This window comes from Fusarium oxysporum, chromosome 3 (assembly GCF_000149955.1).
Source record: "Fusarium oxysporum f. sp. lycopersici 4287 chromosome 3, whole genome shotgun sequence".
Lineage (NCBI taxonomy): Eukaryota > Fungi > Ascomycota > Sordariomycetes > Hypocreales > Nectriaceae > Fusarium > Fusarium oxysporum.
Genome location: NC_030988.1, coordinates 144,189 through 165,067, shown reverse-complemented (window position 1 = coordinate 165,067; position 20,879 = coordinate 144,189). Strand labels below are relative to the sequence as shown.

Below are 20,879 nucleotides of genomic sequence, written 5' to 3'. Positions count from 1 at the left end.
TACTTTTCACGTCAAGAAAAATATATTGGGCTCTTTTGAATCTTCCTTTCATTTTGTTTTCCGTCATTGCAGCCTTAACAACCGTCATCAAGGACTGACGGTTGACACTCCCCAAAGAGACGAAGCCACGGGCGAGCACATGATTGCTTGGTGAAAGAGTGGCTTATTATAGACTATTCAGGCGTATCAACACATAAGCCTCGAGTTCGGTGCATTCTGAACTAGGGAGCATAAATAAACTCGAATGTTTAGTTATTCTAGGCAGCTAGTTATAGGATATCGTTTCTGTAAATAAACCGGCATTATGATGTCTATAAATACAAAGTTTCATGTAAGCCTATAAATTAAAAAGACGTCAATGCCGCTTCAAGTCTGTTTGATTGCTCTTCGCGTTGAAGGAACCTTTTCCTTTCCACATCATCCCTTGTCGTAGCTTCTCATCCACTTATCGTCCTCTTTGCGAAATAGATTGGTACAATTGGGAAGATCTAGTCTACCTACACCTTTTCTAATTGCTTAATTTGACCTACTCGTATTGATTTTAAAGCCGGTTGCGCATGATACATCGCTCCATACTCGACGCCTTTCTGAAGCTGAAACACCCATAAATTGAGCTTGTCATTGTTCAAGATCTTCATAAATCGCATTCTCCATCAGTGTCTTGAAAAAAGACAATCAAGGGTTGAACCAACTAAATCATTATAATGCCACCCAGGACCAAGCGAGTCGTGAACCTTCTTACCGGCTGTGTGATCACCGTTTGTGGCAGACTTGGCAAAAACCATACCCATGATAGCTTCAAGAGTATTATTAACCAATGTGGCGGCAGATATGTTGCAACCGTCAACAAGACTACCACTCACATTGTTGTAACTGATGTTAGTATGCGTAGTAAGACTGTCCAATCGGCGCTCGCCAAGAGGGAAGATCTTATCCTTATGATGCCAGAATGGCTCATTGACATCGGATCCGGAAAAAAAAAGCTGGACGCAAATGACTACACCTGGCCCCAGTCTCAAACCAAAATCGCAAAACCTAATAGCGTAGCCAAGCCCAAGCCCCCAGCTACGCCCAAGAAGACCCCAGCTGAGCCACAGACCCCATCTGAGCCAAAGAAGACCCCAGCTAAGCCCACGACTGCAGCTAAGCCCAAGCCCAAGGCCGCAGCTGAGCCCAAGAAGACCGCACCTAAGTCCGAGCCCAAGGCCGCAGCTAAGCCCACGACTGCAGCTAAGCCCAAGCCCAAGGCCGCAGCTAAGCCCAAGAAGACCGCACCTAAGTCCGAGCCCAAGGCCGCAGCTAAGCCCACGACTGCAGCTAAGCCCAAGCCCAAGGCCGCAGCTAAGTCCAAGGCCTCTAAGCCCAAGGCCGCAGCCCAGCCCAAGACCAAAGCTAAGTCCAAGACCTCGGTTGAGCCGCTCACCGAATATGACGTCTGGGTCGATGACTCTGGTCTCACCTACGATGCATATTTGACCCAGACTAACTCAGTTACCAACCGTGACAGGTACTATCGTATCCAAGTTAGGAAGGACCCTGAATCATCGACCTTTAAGACAAGGACTGAGTGGGCTGGTGTTGGCAAGACGCCTACGTATCAAGTACTGGGAAATGGAGGTCTCGAAGACGCTGTCAAGGAATTTGAGAAAAAGTTCGAGTCAAAGTCAGATCTCGCTTGGGAAAATCGTTTTGCGCACCCCGTGCCTGAAAAATACAAATATGTCCATCATTCTGGCGGCGATAACGATACGACAGATCATTCATAAAGGTCTTAACAGTCTAAATATGGTGAGTTCTCTATTCATGCAACTGAAATCTGCGCATCGACTCCACATCTATGCTAACAGCAACCCGGCCCTGACAGTACGCCCACTTATACCAATGACCAAAATTTATCTTTGGACTACAATGGGTACATATATTACGATGTCGCAGGTCACGTTGCGTTACCTGCTACATGTGAGGATATTTGCAGAGCGATAGCGGCTGAACGACATACGTCATACCGGATCCATTTATAATTTTAGCAGGCAGGGTTTGATTTGTTTGGAATACTTGTTGTAAATAGTATCTTTCCGTGTATCTCTGATGTAATAAGATTACGAATTATTTGTTATCTTATGACGATTGATACTGCTTGTCTGCGTATCCATTCAGAACAAGAATAAAATTGGCATTCATGTAGGTTCACTGCATACTATCTCACAATCCGTGATATGAAGTGGATCGTGAACCCTTTACATAGCCTTCGAGCGCTACTATGTACCGAATCCTAACGGTTGCATATTGGCCATGGATGTGATTACAGCTTGACAGAAGAAGTCGCATTGAACGGTTTGCAAGACCAAGCTGACTTTTGTGATACAGCGTATGCGATAATGGCTCTGCTCAAAGAAGAAGCCGTTCGCCGCGCTTGCAAAGCAATGATCTCTAAGGGTTTGGAATCAGCAAATGGCAAGGCGCAATAGCGGGCCCTGGACGACAAGGAGGGCGTGCAATGAGATTTAGAGGTACCGCATCGTGCTTTATACGGGGGATACCAGTGCGATCTTTCGGCCGCCCAGAAGACGGGGATTGTTACCACAGCCGGAAATATTGGGAAGAATGGATACAAGGGGGATTTCTTTTTACTTTTGCTATATAATGCAAGGCTCACCGCCATTTATCAAAGTGTAAGGACCGGGTAATCCTCAGTAATGAATATGATCACCTTGTTTAACAAGCAAGAATATTGGACAGGGTTTCCGGACGCAGTGCAATAAGAATAAATTAGATGAAAGGGGAGATATGCTAATCGAAAGGGTGAAGAGAGACAGGAAATGATCAAATAGGTAACGTATGAAGGACAGATACAGCCCCAGTACTAACCCAGGCACTCAAGTACTTCGTCGTCTGGCATTCTAATGAAAACAATTACCTACCCGTGCCGAGGTGGTTTAGGACAGCAACTTCTCAAAACAACCTTACGCTTTCTTTCAAAGGCAGACACGATTTTAATTGAATGCGAGATTTTAAGCCCAGTGCAATTAAGATATTATTTTCAACTCTCAACATACCTTACTAACAAATGTATATTATAGGATATAAGATCAGCTAGGACAACAAGGTATGGTCAATCAAAGCCGTACTAAATTCGGTTGATTGAGGCTCAGAAAGCTTCATTTAAAGGCAAAGGCCTTCTACTGGTTGGAATTGCTCGGGATACTCGAGGTGATTTAACACTAATAATTCAACTCCTTCGTCACCCAGTCAACCTTTAGCTCTTTCTTGAATAAGCCGGGGCCTGGACAAGCGACAATATCGCACGCGTCATCTTGAAAGAAGTTTCCTTTAGGAAACATGTATCATAGCAATAACCGCCACGTGATAGGTTTGTTACGCGTTCGTACTACGAATCGATACTGAGCTTGGTATTAGGAAACCACTAATATAACGTTTTGCTACTGATCTTGATACTATGGCTTTGAGTCTTTAATTGCCTTATATTACATATCGTTGGTAGAGGGCCTCCTCGATGAAAACTTCACCGGCCTTGAGCAATTGCTTTTTCATGCTGGCCTCGCACATTATCTTAGGAACGCTTTTATATAGACACGTCAGATAGTAATTCACCCCTTCTGTCTCCTAGAGGCAATTGTATCCAATTTAGAATCCTGTGGGTAATTGCTTAGAGACCCAAGGACCTTCACATTTCTGAGGTTCTATCTGATATATTGGCAGAGGTACTTTATTAGGCATGCCCTCTACCACTCGGGAATAGGATACTATTAATGTAGCAAAGGCAAACGCGTGGCCTGCTTTGAGGAATTTCTGGTCCATCCGTGCGATGTAAACGACATCAAAGTTGTGTAACTTGGCAAGGACGTGGGCCATATCCTCGGCATCTGTGTTGTAACTTAGGCCTTTATTGCGTCGAGGCTGAAGATATAGTGTGAGCTGTGAGCTGTGAGGGCGTTTAGGAAATGCGCCCAACTGGATAGTAGGTGTTGAACAGGTGCTGGGGCCTCATGTGCAAGCAGGGCTACTTTGAGATTACAGCCGAAATGGTAAAACCTCTAAGGGGTAGATTTCAACAGAACACAACATGAATACACCAATTCACATCAATGAACCGAATACAGGCAATGTCTAACAGTAGGTTGATAGAAACGCATTTCGTTGATGTGTTAGCTATTAGCAGTTACTTGTCGCTATATAGTAATAGGTAATACGTTAAAGACTTTCAATTTAATAATACAAAGGAATCTTAACTTTACGAAACAGGCAGTGTCTAGTTTTAAGACAAAAAATAACAATATAGCTATACAGCTATATATACTTAGCTATAGCGATAGTAATTATAAGCCTTAATTAACTTACTATTCTAATATATAACGTGTATGATAAGCGAGTGTCACAGATAAGCGAGTGTCACAAAGATCCCTCAATTTACAACATGTCCATTTGATCAGATACTTCTCAACCACCAAATATGTCACAACCCTCAGATGAAGCTAGAATTCTTCTTGCCCTTCAGGCCCTTCAAAATGACCCCAAATTAAGTATCCGACGCGCTGCAACTATCTATAAAGTCCATTACCGTACCTTACATCGTCGTCAACATGGCATTCATTCACGACGCGATTCCATCCCAAACTCACGGAAACTATCTGATCTAGAGGAACAGATAATAGTTCAATTCGTCCTTGACCTAGATTCGCGAGGATTTCCCTCGCGATTGCGTTTTGTGGAAGAAATGGCCAATTCTCTGCTTATAGACCGCGACGCGTCACCTGTTGGCAAGCGCTGGGCTCATAACTTCATAAAGCGACAACCAGAGCTAAAGACGCGTTTATTTCGCAAATATGACTATCAAAGAGCTAAATGCGAAGATCCGACTATTATTCGTGGCTGGTTCAGGCTTGTACAGAACACAATCGCGAAGTATGGTATCCGATCAGATGATATCTGGAACTTTGATGAGACTGGCTTTATGATGGGCGTTATTATGGCCGGAATGGTTGTCACCGGTTCAGAAAGGCAAGCAAGACCAAAATCAGTGCAGCCTGGAAACCGGGAATGGATTACTGTGATCCAGGCGATTAACGCAGAAGGCCAATCGATCGCGCCGTTTATCATTGGTGCAGGCCAATATCACCTTGCGAATTGGTACCGAGAATGCGACCTCCCAGGCGATTGGGTTATTGCAACGAGCCAAAATGGATGGACAAATAACGAGCTGGGTCTCGAGTGGCTAAAGCACTTTGATCGATCTACAACTAAACGGTTAAATGCTCGGTATCGTCTTCTGATCCTTGATGGTCACGAAAGCCACCACTCGGCCGATTTCGAGAGATATTGCCAGGAGAACAAGATTATCACGCTCTGTATGCCTGCTCATGCATCTCACCTACTCCAACCCCTTGATGTTGGGTGCTTTGGGCCGCTAAAACAGGCTTATGGTCGAGAAATAGAGCATCTGATTAGATGCTCTATAACCCATATTTCTAAGACCGAGTTCTTTTCTGCCTTTTATGCTGCATTTAAAGATACTTTTACTGAAAGCAATATCCGGGGAGGTTTTAGAGGAGCTGGTCTTGCTCCTCTTAACCCGGAAAATGTAATCTCAAAGCTTGATGTGCAGCTACGGACTCCAACGCCTCCCGGGGAGGCTGCTAACCCTTCGACCCCATGGGTTTCAAAGACCCCAAAGACAGCAACTGAGGCTCAATCTCAATCTGAATACCTCGAAAGGCGAATCAGAAGTCATAAAAGCAGCTCCCCAGAGTCAATAATTGAAGCTTTAAAGTCTAGTACTAAAGCAACAAAGGCAGCTCTACATCGGCTAGCCTTAGTAGAGGCTAGGTTAAAGGATCTTGAACAAGCAAATAAGATACTAAGCCGGCGCCGAAGGGCAAAAAGGACTAGACTACAGAAAGGAGGGGCGATGACAGTACAGGAAGCATCGCAAGTAGTTGATCAGATGGATGTTGATGCGCAGGTAGTGGCCGAATCATCTAGAAATGGTGCTCGAGGAAGGTCGGAGCGCCCGGGTGGTCGGCGTTGCGGTGTATGCGGCAAGGCCGGGCATAATGCAAGGACCTGTCGGGTAGTGATTGAGACCCCAGGAGAAGAGTATAGCGAGTAGTTTTAATTGATTAGATGGTTTATGGTGGTTTTAAAGCGATTTAAAGTCAAGAGGTTGAGATTTTTGTGACACTCGCTTATCTGTGACACTCGCTTATCATACACGTTAAGCATTTTGTGTCAGTATCTTTCAATTATTATAAAAGGTCATAATGGTCTATTTTAATAGGTCAACTTCTGCTATTTGGGACCAATAGACTCTAACGTATACTACTCTATCTTTTGCTAGTTTTGGGTTTTAGTATTTCTAGGCCGCGCCACTTTGAGATACTGACAAATTCGGAACTGACTACTCCGTAAACCTGCACACTCAGTAAAATCCATACTATATAACGTCCTGAACCTGCTTGCGCATCTGCTTGCTCGAACAGGTACATCTTCCTACCATGAACTTCACCATTCTATTGTGGGGCTTTCTCCTCTCTCACGGCGCTACGGCCTTACCGATTAGTCCGCATGACCGAGACCCACGAGGAGTTCGCCTAGACATTAGAAGCAAAGACGAATGCATGGAGTCGAAAAATATATATCAGTTTATGAAGTGTTTTTTGATAGACAGTCAGGCTCAGACATGAGCGTCAGACCAACCACGAAAGGGGTTAACGATAAAGATCAAACAGCAAGCGCACTGCTTCTTTCCAGGCACTTCCAACAGGACCGGTCGCGTGGCATACAGATAATGCCACTGCTCGGCTAACAAGCTCCACTAATTGCGGCATAAACTAGATTCAGGTCGTGTCACTAAGAGTCTAATCATGATACCTTGAGGGAGGTTGGCAGGAAATCAAACAAGTTACTCGCAAAGACATAATATAGCAGGTTTATATCAATACAGCTAAAACAGAATTTTGCTCAAGTCACGCTATTTGCTCTCTTCGGCGTACGCATCGTCTCCATTTCCATTAGTTCTTAACTTCGGTTGACAATGTCAACTCTGCTGTGAGTGATATCTGTAGTTCAGTGCTAGCTTTGGTTACAATAAGATTAAAGAAAGATCGGAGTGATATCTTCGTCATTGACTCTACAAAGATGAAGGTCCACAAGAAATAGAACTATCAGTTCTAATTAATTCTGTACAGCTATGCGTCAAGAGCTTATTCACATCGTACATCAGGAGTCTCCCAACGACAGCCTACTTGCCAGAGGTCGTGGTGGTGCCAAGCTTTCCGTTGTCAATACTTGAATCTAGAATGCTAGCACATTCTTTTTTCTCAGTGGGCTATGGCAGAGAAGTGGTGAAGTCGTCCCCTTGAATGAAGTCCATGGCCATCAGTTGCCTCAGCTACTGCAAACTATTCTCAGTAAATCCCTAGTCGTGCACGATGGGTCGCTGGTGTGCCATCTCCTGTTTAATGCGAGGTACAATTATAGATTTAGGAAGAAAGCCGAGCCGAAATTGGATACGTATGTGTCAGTGTAGTGTGCGTGAGTTTGGCCGGAAGTGGCGTAGGCACTAGTAAACGATATGGCCCTAATTAAACAAGTGGCGCTGTAGTAGCACCTCATCAGATGACAGCAGGTGGCATACTGAGACTACCATCTGAGGAACCAAAATGATATACTACGATAAAACTTACAGGAAAGAATGGCTAAAGAAGGTAGAATATGACAATTATTGTGTTAACTTAACTGTACAACCTCGGCCGCCCCGATATTTGTTGTTACGTGGGTATCTGACATTGAATTGAAACTGTACAAGCTGGGAATCCAACTTTCATTCTAAGAACTGGACTTGTTTACGAATGCAATTACGCACTAATTTTGTGATTCGGATCAAATAAAGGTCGACTTTTCATGCCTTGATAGGTTGAACGGCGAAGGAGTAAGGGGCTGGCTCACAGGGAATTAGGTGATGATCAGGTGCGTAAGAGAGAGACTCTTAGCTAGGCTGGTACTTAAAAGTGACTGTCTTGACGCCTTTTCTTCTCCTGGATAAAGTATTTAGAGCTTTCTTACATGCGTCAGACATGATCAGCTATGTAGTTGACTGCTGCCTATAAGGTTAAGCTTTAGGCTGCGAACACAGGTGACGAGTGAGAACATGACTTTCTCTTTCCCCTAATATAAGCTTTTACTCAGCATCTTCCATGATGACTAGCTACTAAGCTGAGAGGTTGTTTTGGGCTATTGTGTGAGTAGTAGGTATGCAGAACAGCCTCATTGTTATCCTGTCTCTCGTACTCATAACAGTCTTCAATATAAACTTTACTATTAACGATACTTTTCTTTTTTAAAACATAACTTTTATAGAAAGTCTTAAGTTTAGTTTCCTTTTTACTATAAGTAAAATTACTATTTATTTAAGTAAGAAAAGGCATTAAAGAGAGAATCTAAGTTAAATTTATAGAAAATAAATATAAATACATTATAGTATAAATTAATCCTATGATATAATATTACTTAACTTAAGCAATAGGTTAAAAATAAATATTGTAAATTACTGTTAATATAATAACGTGTTTGATAAGTGAGTGGGTCATCCAAGTGAGTGAGTCAAAAATCTTAACCTTTAGGCTTCATACTTAAATAAAACCACAACAGACCATCTGATCAATTAAAACTACTCACTATACTCATCACCAGAGGCTGGAATATCTACCTTACAGGTCCTTGCATTATGCCCGGTCTCGCCGCATATACCACAACGCCGAACACCCGGTCCAACCGACCTCCTTCGCCCACCACTCCTCGATGATTCGGCCACTACCTGCGTATCAACGTCTATCTGATCAATTACTTGCGATGCCTCCTCTACAGTCATAGTCCCTTCTTTCTGTAGTCTAGTCCTTTTAGCCCTCCGGCGTCGGCTTAGTATCCTATTTGCTTCTTCAAGATTCTTTAACCTAGCCTCTACTAAGGCTAGCTGATGTAAAGCTGCCTTTGTTGCTTTAGTACTAGACTTTAAAGCTTCAATAATTGACTCTGGAGAGCTGCTTTTATGCCTTCTAATTCGCCTTTCAAGGTATTCAGACTGAGATTGAGCCTCAATTGCTGTTGTTGGGGTCTTTGAAGTCCAAGGGGCAGAAGGTTCAGCTGCCTCCTCGGGAGGCGTTGGAGTCCGTAGCTGCACATCAAGCTTCGAGATCACATATTCCGGGTTAAAAGGAGCAAGTCCGGCCCCTTTAAAACCTCCCCGGATATTGCGTTCAGTGAAAGTAGCTTTGAAAGCGGCGTGAAATGCGTTAAAGAACTCGGTCTTCGAAATATGAGTTATAGAGCATCTAATCAGATACTCTATTTCTCGACCATAAGCCTGTTTTAACACAGCAAAGCACCCAACATCAAGAGGCTGGAGTAGGTGAGATGCATGAGCCGGCATACAGAGCGTAATAATCTTATTCTCCTCACAATATCTCTCGAAATTGGCGGAGTGGTGGCTTTCATGACCATCAAGGATCAGAAGACGATAGGGACCAGTTGATCGGTTAGTTGTAGATCGATCAAAGTGCTTTAGCCACTCAAGACCTAGCTCGTTATTTGTCCATCCATTTTGGCTCGTTGCAATAACCCAATCGCCGGGAAGATCGCATTCTCGGTACCAATTGGCAAGGTGATATTGGCCGGTACCAATAAGAAACGGCGGGATCAATTGACCTTCTGCATTAATCGCTTGGATCGCAGTAATCCATTCACGGTTTCCAGGCTGTACTGATTTTGGCCTCCCTTCCCTTTCAGAGCCTGTGACGACCATTCCGGACTGTATAATGCCCATCATAAAGCCGGTCTCATCGAAATTCCATATATCATCTGATCGGATACCGTATTTCGCGACTGTATTCGCCACGAGCCTAAACCAGTTACGAATAATCGTAGGATCTTCGCATTTAGCTCTCTGATAGTCATATTTGCGAAAGAAGCGTGTCTTTAGCTCTGGTTGTCGCTTGACGAAGTTATGAGCCCAGCGCTTGCCAACAGGTAATGCATCGCGATCAGCAAGTAGAGAATTAGCTAATTCTTCCACAAAACGCAGTCGCGAGGGAAATCCTCGCGAATCTAGGTCAAGGATAAATTGAATTATTATCTGCTCTTCTAGATCAGATAGTCTCCGCGACTTTGGGATAGTATTGCTTCGCGATTGAATGCCATGGTGGCGGCGACGTAAGGTCTCAAAGGGGACCTGATAGATAGTTGCAGCCCGTCGCAGACTTAATTTTGGGTCATTTTGAAGGGCCTGAAGGGCAAGAAGGATTCTAGCTTCATTTGAGGACTGCGGCATATCTGTTGGTTGAGAATTAATTGATTAGATGGAGATGATATAGAATGAGGGATTTTTGACTCACTCACTTGGATGACCCACTCACTTATCAAACACGTTATATTAAGTATAAAACTATATCTTAATATTATATAGTATATAATTATTTTCTCCTTATACTAATCCTCTTACCATGCAAACCCCAGCAGAATCTATACTGTGTCATCCTATGGAAAACTTTAAAGATCTTCTAAGTCACGGCAAAGAAGCGCTTGAAATGGTATTCAACAATCCAACAGAATATAGCCAGATTGTGAATGAGTATGGCATTTTCACCATCCGGGACGATGACGACCTTCTAAAAGATTACCAAAACGGGAAAAAGGGTATTGAATATCATAGGAAGCTATGTAGGCTTCATGATAAAGGCTTCCTGATAGTTACAGAGCCAGATCTACTCTATGGATGCCGGGAAGTCAAAGGCTCTTGGGATTATAGATATATTCCGCAAATCCATTTTCTTATGGAAAGAGATCCAAGTTCAGAAAGATTTATTGAAAGATTTATTGATTACATATCGTCTAGCCCAACGCTTGACGTATGTGTTCGTAATTCGAAAGATAATGATATAAACAACGATATTGTGCCTGGTACATTCTATGAGCAAGTCGCCCTTTATGAGGGATTGGAAGATCTTGCTTTGGAATTCAAGGTCAAGGCATTTAGTAAGAATCATGATCCAGAAAACGATCCAAAGGTTCAAAAGATTCTAGAGAATGAGAACCCGTACTATTTTTCAATTGGGATGAGGATTAGCAGGGAAGATTATTATCAACAAGATGGTGAAACATTCAATGAAAGAATCAACAACTTTGATCTGGTACGAGATATAGAGCGGTATATAAAGCTGGCTGAAGATAGTAGTGTATAATCCTATTTAAAGAAAGCCGAGAGTTACTAACAATTGCAATAGATCTGTTAAGGGATTCTGAAAAGAGGACATATCAAAGGCCTAAGAGAGATCCTGCCCTAAGGTGTTGGGAGAAGCTCGGGAAGCCAGTACAAAGGCTAGCTGCTGGGAAGCGGCGTAAAGACAGATGGTGATTGTAAAATCCTATTTAGGAGAGTTCAGGGCCAGCTAACAATTAAAATAGGTTGCTGCTACGGCATTTTATTCATATAGTATACTCTAATGTTTTATGTTGTGGTGCCTTATCTTAAGGCTTTATGTTAAGATACAGGTTAAAGCTGTAGATTTCAGTATTTTCACTTATTATATTTCATGCAGCCCATCTGCTTATAGCATTAGAATCCAGAAATCCGTCCGACAACAATCAGATGTCTTAAATAATTTTAGCTTTACTGATCTGCTGGTAAATATATACATTCGCTATGAGCCAGAACCTCTCTCTATATCACATGGGATCATACATTGACGGATAGAAATGGGATGCTGGAATACCTAGGCGGGAGACAAGCCTGGCGAACTACATGAGGTGAGAAGTAGCCATATGAGAATCAGATCGAATGTGTGAAAGACATAATCTCTGGATTGAAAGCAGAGATTGAAAGACATGATAGAGAGTGCAACCTGGCGACAGGACAACAAGAAATCGAAAGGCTTAGAAGGGAAGAGGATGGGTTATGGAACATAACCAAAGACCTTGGTGAATTGAGGCAATTCTTATCAACTGTGAAATCTGAGATCGATTCTATGCACCAAATGATGCCCGCGCAGGAGCAAGATACACTCGTTGGTAAAGAGAACACACGCTTTTCAAATAACTCTGAAACTGGGATTGGAGACAAGCAAAGTGAAATGATGGAATTGTGGCAATCTGTCGCTTTATTGCAAGCCGGATTGGATAGGGCACAGGGTGAGGCTGCAAAATTCCAAACTGACAATGAGCAATTAAAAGATGAGTTAAGAAAAGCGAAAGCCGACAATCTATCACTTAACGCAAAATCGAAAGATGAAGGCCGTGAGCTGAATAGTCAGCTAGCTGATCTGATAACAAAAGTCAACAAGAATAGCGAAGTCTTGAACCTATTGTATGACCATTGCAGGAGCGACGTCAATCAAGGGAAGCTCCTACATGGTAGACTAGAAGCCCTGCATGCAGAACTACAAGAGATTGAAACTAGGGTGGATATCTGTGCAGGTGAACTTCGATTGGTATCTGTGCACCTGGTACCTAATTTTCCAAAATACAATATATCTCAGCCTGACGAAGGTCCCGAGGGGCGGGTTGCGAAAAAGGTCAGATGTCTTATTGAACAAGCTTTACTGAAACTTCCTCGATTTGAATCGCAGCTCGCGGCAATGAAACCAATCGAACCCAACGAAGTCGACATAGACGCGAGAAACTGTATAGATAATATGCACATTCAGCCACTTAGGCGGGCAGGAACCCTAGGATCGGACACAGAGCAGACGCTTTATAATACAGAACAATCTCCAGTAGTATCTCCTGAGACACATTCGACTGATGGCCCGGCGGATACAATAGTAGTTGCTTCCGGGACAACAGATTACCAACATGTGGGAGCGTTGGATGAAAGGAAGACGCCGGATGTTGATGAAACTTCACTACGTCTCGAAACGTTCAGGCTGACCGTACTTTTACATCCACTCTCTGCCATATCGTCGACTGGGGACGAGGCTTCCTTAACCCTCAAGTCCTTGTTAAAGGTTAAAACAGTTTATTCACCAGAAATGCTTGAAAATAGTGACTTGGCCTCGATTGACAGCGCCATTGAAGCAACAAGAAAGTCAAAGGCCTCGCCGTCTAAAGCCCTTGATAGGATGAAATTTCAGGGAAAGCAGGTATTTAGCGAACCCTGGTTGGAAACCTACGTAACTGTTTTCCAGCTATTTATTAATCTCAAACGAGCGATGAATACAGAAAATAGAGGAGCTACAAATCAGCAACGGGATCCGGCTACCGCCGGCGCAGATCGTTCAAGGAGGGTCAAGTAAAATAAAGGAAGTAATTTGTCCTTAACATCTAGCTAGATGTGTTAGTTACAGTTAAGACCTATGGCTGAGACTGAGAGCTTATAATCATCGCACGGAACTTAGATATGGAAACTGGAAGGTGGGAAAACCCTGGCCAAAGTCTTTTAAGAATAACCACAAGACCAAAAGTGAAGAGGCCCCTTAAGGGTCCTAGGGTGACTGCACCTTTCAAGAAAACCAACCGCCCAAAGTTCCCTGACCCAGCCCCGCTCCGTGGCGCCTAGGTAGCCGTGATGAACACGGTAAACCAGGCAGATAACGATCTTGGTTGTTAAGATGCCCCACTTCCTGCCCCGCTTCAACATCTCTTTGAGTAGGTAGATAGTGCTAATCGTACCAACAACCACCTCAATTTGTAATGTTGTTATAAATCTAGTTTACTACATGTCGACATCTTACAGTACCTGATATGTCGCTTGTACGGTTAGACTGCATACGAAATACCGAGACGAAGGGCGCAGTATGCTTCAGGTCGCAACTCTTCTGCTGATCGCCTCTGTGAGGCATGTCAATAGGGAGATCTAGAACTGGTGGATTGATCAGATGTTTAGCCTTTATCGAACGCCAATTGTCGATAAGTTGCTAAGTAACGTAAAGATACGGGATCATCTGCCACCATACTCGCCTTGACTGGCCTATGTCATTGGCCAATGGATCAGAAGTAAACCTAGAATATGAACCTTTTGCTTCCCTTCAAGGGGTATAAGTAGTTCCAATGCGACCTCCAAGACGATCCCGCTCATCACCACAAAAGCCCAGGATCCTACGGGACAACAAGAAAGCTCGTCGGTATGGATCCACCCTACACACGTCAAAGGAAAGCGGGAAGCGCCCGGATAGCATTTTTGCAACCCCATTAGCACTGGGCTAACATGCTGGCCACACTTCAAGATCTCTCATTGGTAATGTACTGATTAGCCTCGATGTTGGATTGTCAAAGAGCCCCGTTAAATCATGTGTTATTTGTCCAATTGTTTTCCGCAACTTTAACCTTATACCGGTCTAGGCTTGTAAACAAATAAATTAAATCAAATTGAGGATCCAATTTGATTTGATTTGGATCCATCTGGATCTTTTTTGGGTTACGTCAAATTGAGTAGGGCGCCTTATTATTAGTGCAGCCAGCTAATAACAACTCCATTCAATGTGTTCGTCAGCATTCTTGCATAGTTGTTATAGCGCATTAATTAAAAATACTAGTTTAGAGCAACAGTAAGAGGGTCCCCGATCGGCTCTCGACTTGTTAGAATGTTCAGAAACGCATGGTAAACAAGACCAGAACAAGTAGCCTGTCATTGTCCTGTCCCGAAAGCAAGCTCAGCAAGTCTTGGGCCTGACCATAGTAAGTCGAAACTATGAAATTCCAAATCAGCTGCAAAGAATCATATAAAACGCCCGAAGTCTGATAGTTCTCCAAATTAGGTCCATCATGGCTGTCAGGACTGAGCCTTATTGAGGTGCGAGCGTCTTTAACATGATCAATCTACTGTACTAAAACAACCCAACAGTACCTTATGCTAGACTTGAATCCATCTAAATGGCTATCTAAATATACTCGACTTAGTCATATTCGACTCCACTGTATGTTCATGGAGCCTAGGACTTCTCTTAATTTCGCAAGGTTGATAATGTGCAACAACAATAATAGTTCGCCAACTCCTACAGTCCACGGAAAGACTAACGGGAGATATAACTATATATATCCAAGTGGACTCGTCAAGCATTTGTTTGATACTAGTGTTTAGCCCCCACAGCCTTTAGAAGATATATTCTCCAACCGTGAAGGTTATTTCGGGTCCTGGACTATGTTGTCTCCCTTAAGGCCAGAAACTGGGAAAATAAAAGTACTGTAATTGATTGATCTCACCTCACTACAGAACAGTACATAATTACATATGTCCTTTCCTCTACAACTGGCAATATAGTTCGCATATACGGTACCAACGCACTGCTTATTAGCAAAATTCTATTTTTCTTTAACATACTTATATTAAAAAGCTATATGTAGAATTTCCCTTCATTTTTATTAAAGATCGTCTAGGAGTAAAATAGGAACCTAGTGAGGCAAGACTCTGTGTAATATTATCTATATAACTTATACAGTTGCTACTTAACATTGTAAAATCTCTCCATCACGACTTCTGCCTCCAAAGCACTATGGGTACTAGTAGCTGTATATTTATCTATTACAAAAAAAAGTTTTATGTCAGCCAAACTTATAGCTGGGACGGCTATATTGAAGGCGTTGGGGCTTACATTTTTAAATTTTTATCCTGCCCTAAGAGGACCAAGGCGTTAAAGAAGGGACTGGAGCATACTACATATATATCTGAGGATCAATATGAAACTGCGAAATGGAAGATTGGCCAAATACCCAGGAAAGGACATTTGCATAACAAGATTAGAAGATGGGAGTCATTTTGCGCATATTACACTTCCCGTAAGCCACCACGCTTGTATGAGATTCATGAACACGTAGATGCCTGCTCTGGTCCAGCTGTCCTCAAGCTCATCTCAACTGCCACGGCTCAGAAACCGGTTACGTTGGTCCACCCGGCATTTCACTCCACTCCCACGGCTCCGAAAAAGCTTAAATTCGACCATCGGGTATTTCCCTTCGAAAGCAATATTCACGATATCGATCTTGATGAGCTCGATCTTGATGAGCTCGGTATTAAGAAGCTCGGTATCGACGACATCATTATGGAAGACTTCGACATCGGTGACTTCCATATCAATGAGTATATCTACGCGTATATGATAGACCTTGATAAAAGCACGTTGAAGGTGTACCAGGGGTATTGCGACCCTGTTTGTGAATACACTTTTGCAGAATTACAAAGATTTACCGAGGCAGAGTTTATTGGACGTTATAGAGAGAAAATGAAGTATGAGGAGAACCCAGACAATATGCCAGAATATAAAGTCATGCTCGCCGGCTCTTTATGCCATAACTCGCATGTAGAGAAAGCTTTGGACCTAGATAAGAAGTTTGAACTATGCTCTACATTTTGGCAGAATCCGACTCACTTACTTTGTACCCAAGCCCAGTTTTCCAGGAGGAAAAAGATACCGGCGATTGTTGATGCAATGAAGAACCGCATACCGATATGCAAATGTAGTTCATCAAATAGTGAGTGGATGAACCTTGATAAGGAAAAGAACATACTATGGCATCCGAAATATGGTAGTAAGTAGCTTGGAGTGAATTAACTCGCTACATGAAGGAATGGACATTTAGCAACGGCGAACTTGAAATACCCTCCTTGCTATGTAATATTTTACTTGGATAAATTGGTAGCACAAAGGTAAAGCCTGGATTAATGTAGAATTACTTTAGTAGTCGCTAGTAAATTTAAAGCCAACCTCGTCCCTCTCTTCAAGCGGATAGTCAAGATGTAAAATAGTTCAGCGGAGTTACTCTACTCTGCAGAATCCCGAGGCCCAGGTAATGAAGAAGCCAAGATACTGACGACTGCACATAGAAGCCACTTTAACGAATGTACTGACACTCTTTTCCGGCGTCGATGATCTTGAGGAATGCTGAGCGGGTCTGCTGGCTAGCTGTGGCCTTCTTTCGAGGTCGGCCATCTCATCTCAATTCATCTTCCGTTCTCTTTCGGTGACCCTGCCGTTGGACCGGCACCGGGTACAAGGAAGTGATGACGTGTTCATTATTATTGGCATTGCATCCCGGCCGCTCTGCAGTCGCTCTTGAGTTCCACCTCTATGTTGAAGGAATTTATCCAACTCAGACGCACAAGCGGCCGACATTCGTCCATGCGAACAGTGAAACGGTGCCGGCTCAGCATCAACGTAAACGTTGCAGAGGCTGGTTGGAACGATGACCATCCATTACTCAATTTGGAATGCTTCCTGAGTTCAATACTGTTAAAAGTATTCAAATAACAGAACACGGCAAGCCTATGTGCTCTTGTGATCACGGCATCTAGAGTCCTTGTGACAACCCAAACAGAAAGACTCCCCATCCTGATCCAATATGAATGGCCATGACAACCTCCCTCCTCCCTCCCATTTCTAAGGCTTTCTGTACCGCCTCTTGGTTAGCCCGTGATTGACTATTCCAGAGCCAAACCACCTCAACACGCTCGTGCCTCGCGAACGGCCACAAGTTAGTGTTCCCTCCCTCCACCTTGCGGAAGAATGCTCGCGATCCTTCACGGCCATAGCTATCTCCTCGTCCTTTCTGGCATAGTTGAAAACACGACAAAGACTCGCTTACTGCTCTCCTCCCCATCTGAAGATACTACTGTCTTGTAGAGCGCCAACTCTACATCGACTATCTTAGATACAAATGTACCGCATGATCCACGGACTCTTAGCAGCAAGGTTAGAAGGCGCTTTCTCCAAGTCCGTGGGTGTTCGTATCCATCAGCACTAGAGCAAATCTTTTTTTCCGAACAGCTCGACAATGACGATCGAGAACCCCCGCCATCCCTCTTAAATACTGTAATGGTGTCTCCCATCTTGCTTGGTCCCGTCAGCTTTGGTTCCACTTTACAACACTTCTTCGAAGGTCATGCGAGTTAATGCTCACCTTGTTATGGCCGGCTTCACGGCCTTTCGATTCACAGAGGAAGACTTGTTCCCTACCATGTTCGACGTTCTGAGGCTCCTTGTCTCCTGTCTCATCCATGAATTGCCTGGCGAGTCTCTGCAACTCACTGTGGTCCGGCATTATGAGACAAATTAAAAAGAGATTGAACCCGTGCCATCCTATTATCGTAGGTGGAAGCGGACACGGTAGGATGAGATAACTTTAGACGACCTTATATTTAGGTCATCGAGACCATGGGTTTACAACCCTCCAAGGCACCCTATGTACTATGTACTTGAAAAATAGGATTCAGGCACAAATCGTCACCATAACTTCAGTAGAAAATGCGCTTTGTCAAGGCTTCTCTTTCTTTTGGCCCGTATGGATAAGCAAAGTCTAGGAGGGAGGATTAGCGTGTGAAACTGGGGAATAGATTGAGTCCCACCTGGCACCATCGGTGAGTGACTCATGGAGAGGGTGTTGGTTCCATTTTAGTGGAGTTTTGTAAGACAACTTTTAACATAAAATTCTCTCAGCATGTCTACTAGTGCTTATTTATTCCGTAATGCCACTCCTAATCCCCCCAAGAGGCCTTATCTTGATATTGTTCTCTACCTAAGGTATAGAGACTTTTCTGATCTTATACTGCCCCACAAATGTGTCTACGGGATCTGGGAGTCTGTTCACTACTTTTCCAAATGCGAGTCGCTGACATTGTTCTGCCCTAGTGCGGATAGCATTTGTAACCTTCAATATGTGAGGCTAGTCTAACTCACCTTTAACCTACTCACTTTGGGGATGCATTTAAGGCCAAGAATAGACTATATATGGAGTGATTAACAGCGTAACGAAGAAAAGTCCTGTGCAGTAAAGATAGCCAATGCATGCTCAGCCTGACTCTTCGCCAAGTATGGAAAAGCCTTCAGGCAACAACGCGATATCTTCCCAGCCGTAGGGGTATACACAAAATATAAGTGCCTCGTGTCCATTCAATCATCTCGCTACTAAGGTGATTTGCCATACCATAAGCTGTAGGCCTAGTGGTATGTCTACGGGTCTATCTATGACTCAACAGGAGATCTTTGTCGAGAACCTACTGGCCAAACTTTATGTATTGCACTAGAAACACCCGCCGAGCTTATAAACTACCATCTATCACTAGTCAAGTATCAAGTGATTTAAGTATTTACACCTACAAAGCCTTTCTGCATGGCCTTGAGGTGGCTCCAATCGTTACTGTCCTGCGCAAGAGCCCAGGCCATAACACTTTTGATACCATATGTATCGGCTAGAAACGAAATCTTTTTTTGGATGAGTTCTGGGGTTTCCCACGACCAAAATATGCGTGTCTTGGCATCCCAATACCACTGCGCGCCCTTCTCTTCATCGGTGTACCCGTTCTTGAGAGCCTGGTGGAATGAGCTAGAAATATCAATACCATCACATTTGCCATAAGCGAAATGGCAACCAGTGCCACAATGCGCTGGAGTTGAGCCACTGCAGCTTGTCAGTCACAATTTCAATCGTAACCGCTATAGGTAGGTACTTACCACCACCCAGAGCCTCCGCAGCAGGATCCCTCAGCACACTTGAAGTTTGTGCCCGCACCGCAAGTATTATCGGGAGTGGTCGTCAGCTTGGCAGGTCGCTCAGCGAAGTTGGCTGCTTCAAATGTCATGGAGCCAGACTTTCCAGTATCACTGCCATCGTCGTCATCCTCGAGGAGCTCAGTAGGGCAACCTATAGGCTGATTACAGGTATAGCCATTCTTGGTAGTGAACCACTTAGCGTAAAAAGGGATGCCAACGACAAGCTTGGAGGCGGGAAAGCCGAGTGATATGTATTTCTTAATAGCAGATGCAGCACCTTCAATCGACACGTGGTGAGTGGTGTGATGGTCCCGGCGATTCATGAGATCGTAGGTCATAACCTTTTATGATTAGCAGACTCGTTCAACTCTCACGTAGGTTTAATTTGAAGGGAGAGTGTACATTGACGAAATCAACAAACTCATTAATGCGAGGTGTTTCGCCAGACGTATATGCGATCATATCACGCTCTAGACCTGGAACCGCGATGGAAAGCTCCTTACTTCCGATGGAATTCTTTATTTCCTTTAAGAGCAGAGGGAAAGCCTTGATCTCGTTCCTTTTTTTGCAGTTCGGGACTTGCTTATAGTCTTGACCATTTCCACCAGGATATTCCCAGTCAATATCTGAAGAGGTTTGTCAGCCACTTTCGGGGACTCGTCGATCAGAATACACACCTACACAGTCAAAACCGAGCCTATCGACAGTGGAAGCAATACTTTTAGCGAATCTCTCGCGGCTCGAACTGGTCTTGACACCCTCATCAAACCCAGAATTATCGCCCCAGCCACCGATAGATAAACAGACATTCAATTCGTGGTCAAAAAGTTGACGAACTTGTTTGATCGATTGGAATGGCTTGTACTTCCCTGCAGGCTGAGCCGCAAAAAGGGACGAGTTAGCAAACGACATCATGACGTGGGTCACAGCTCCAGTCAGGTTTTTTGGCGGCAACTCAGTAGTATGCCATCTGTTTAGCCATTAGTTTACAAGACCGTTCTTTACCAGGACTTGATGCACTTACTGGTCAAAGTAGAGAATGTTTCGCGATATGGCTGCATTGGCAACGGCGGCAGCACCAAGGCTGAGGACCAAAGCGAGATGCATGACAGGCGTGACTTAGGCACGTTGAAGGGGCAGTAGCTTGTGAATCAGAGCAAAGTCAGTCTTGAGACTGTCCGCAATCAAAGTAGCTCGCTTTGCACCTCCAGCATCGGGAGACACAATGACAGCGGTGTGGTGATTAGGAAAACACTCATACTGGTTATTTCAGGATCGGCAATGGTGATAGCTCTAATATCAGATTCTGCGGCGAAAATAAGCTATGCCAATAAGGACATTCTGCCAGTCCACCGTCGCCTGCAAGACTTCTTTGGTTTTCACGACTATGCT

At 43.8% G+C, this 20,879-nt stretch overlaps 4 protein-coding genes across 5 annotated transcripts; 2 read left to right on the top strand and 2 right to left on the bottom strand.

Annotated features, from left to right (window-relative positions):
• The first annotated feature begins 370 nt into the window (after window positions 1-370).
• FOXG_17333 (uncharacterized protein) lies at window positions 371-2,741 on the top strand. 2 transcript variants are annotated; one of them, XM_018397338.1, is made up of 4 exons: window positions 381-1,160; window positions 1,335-1,788; window positions 1,865-2,181; window positions 2,368-2,741. In XM_018397338.1, the coding sequence occupies exons 1-2, from the start codon at window positions 705-707 to the stop codon at window positions 1,764-1,766; spliced, it is 888 nt and encodes a 295-aa protein (XP_018258310.1). In that variant the 5' UTR covers window positions 381-704; the 3' UTR covers window positions 1,767-1,788; window positions 1,865-2,181; window positions 2,368-2,741. The 2 variants fall into 2 exon arrangements, with proteins under 2 accessions (XP_018258311.1, XP_018258310.1); XM_018397339.1 differs by lacking the exon at window positions 2,368-2,741 and having other exon boundaries at window positions 371-1,160; window positions 1,865-2,207.
• A 12,618-nt stretch (window positions 2,742-15,359) lies between these two features.
• Window positions 15,360-16,729, top strand: FOXG_22790 (uncharacterized protein). The gene has a single exon (XM_018403204.1). It carries the CDS (start codon window positions 15,498-15,500, stop codon window positions 16,536-16,538), a length of 1,041 nt encoding a protein of 346 aa, XP_018258309.1. The 5' UTR covers window positions 15,360-15,497; the 3' UTR covers window positions 16,539-16,729.
• A 127-nt stretch (window positions 16,730-16,856) lies between these two features.
• Window positions 16,857-18,272, bottom strand: FOXG_22789 (uncharacterized protein). Its single transcript, XM_018403203.1, has 2 exons — window positions 17,899-18,272; window positions 16,857-17,827 (listed from the first exon to the last, which is right to left on the bottom strand). Exons 1-2 carry the CDS (start codon window positions 18,037-18,039, stop codon window positions 17,531-17,533), a joined length of 438 nt encoding a protein of 145 aa, XP_018258308.1. The 5' UTR covers window positions 18,040-18,272; the 3' UTR covers window positions 16,857-17,530.
• Window positions 18,273-18,808: 536 nt separating this feature from the next.
• Window positions 18,809-20,627, bottom strand: FOXG_17332 (chitinase). Its single transcript, XM_018397337.1, has 5 exons — window positions 20,512-20,627; window positions 20,165-20,457; window positions 19,890-20,113; window positions 19,449-19,828; window positions 18,809-19,395 (listed from the first exon to the last, which is right to left on the bottom strand). Exons 1-5 carry the CDS (start codon window positions 20,592-20,594, stop codon window positions 19,077-19,079), a joined length of 1,299 nt encoding a protein of 432 aa, XP_018258307.1. The 5' UTR covers window positions 20,595-20,627; the 3' UTR covers window positions 18,809-19,076.
• Window positions 20,628-20,879: the final 252 nt, after the last annotated feature.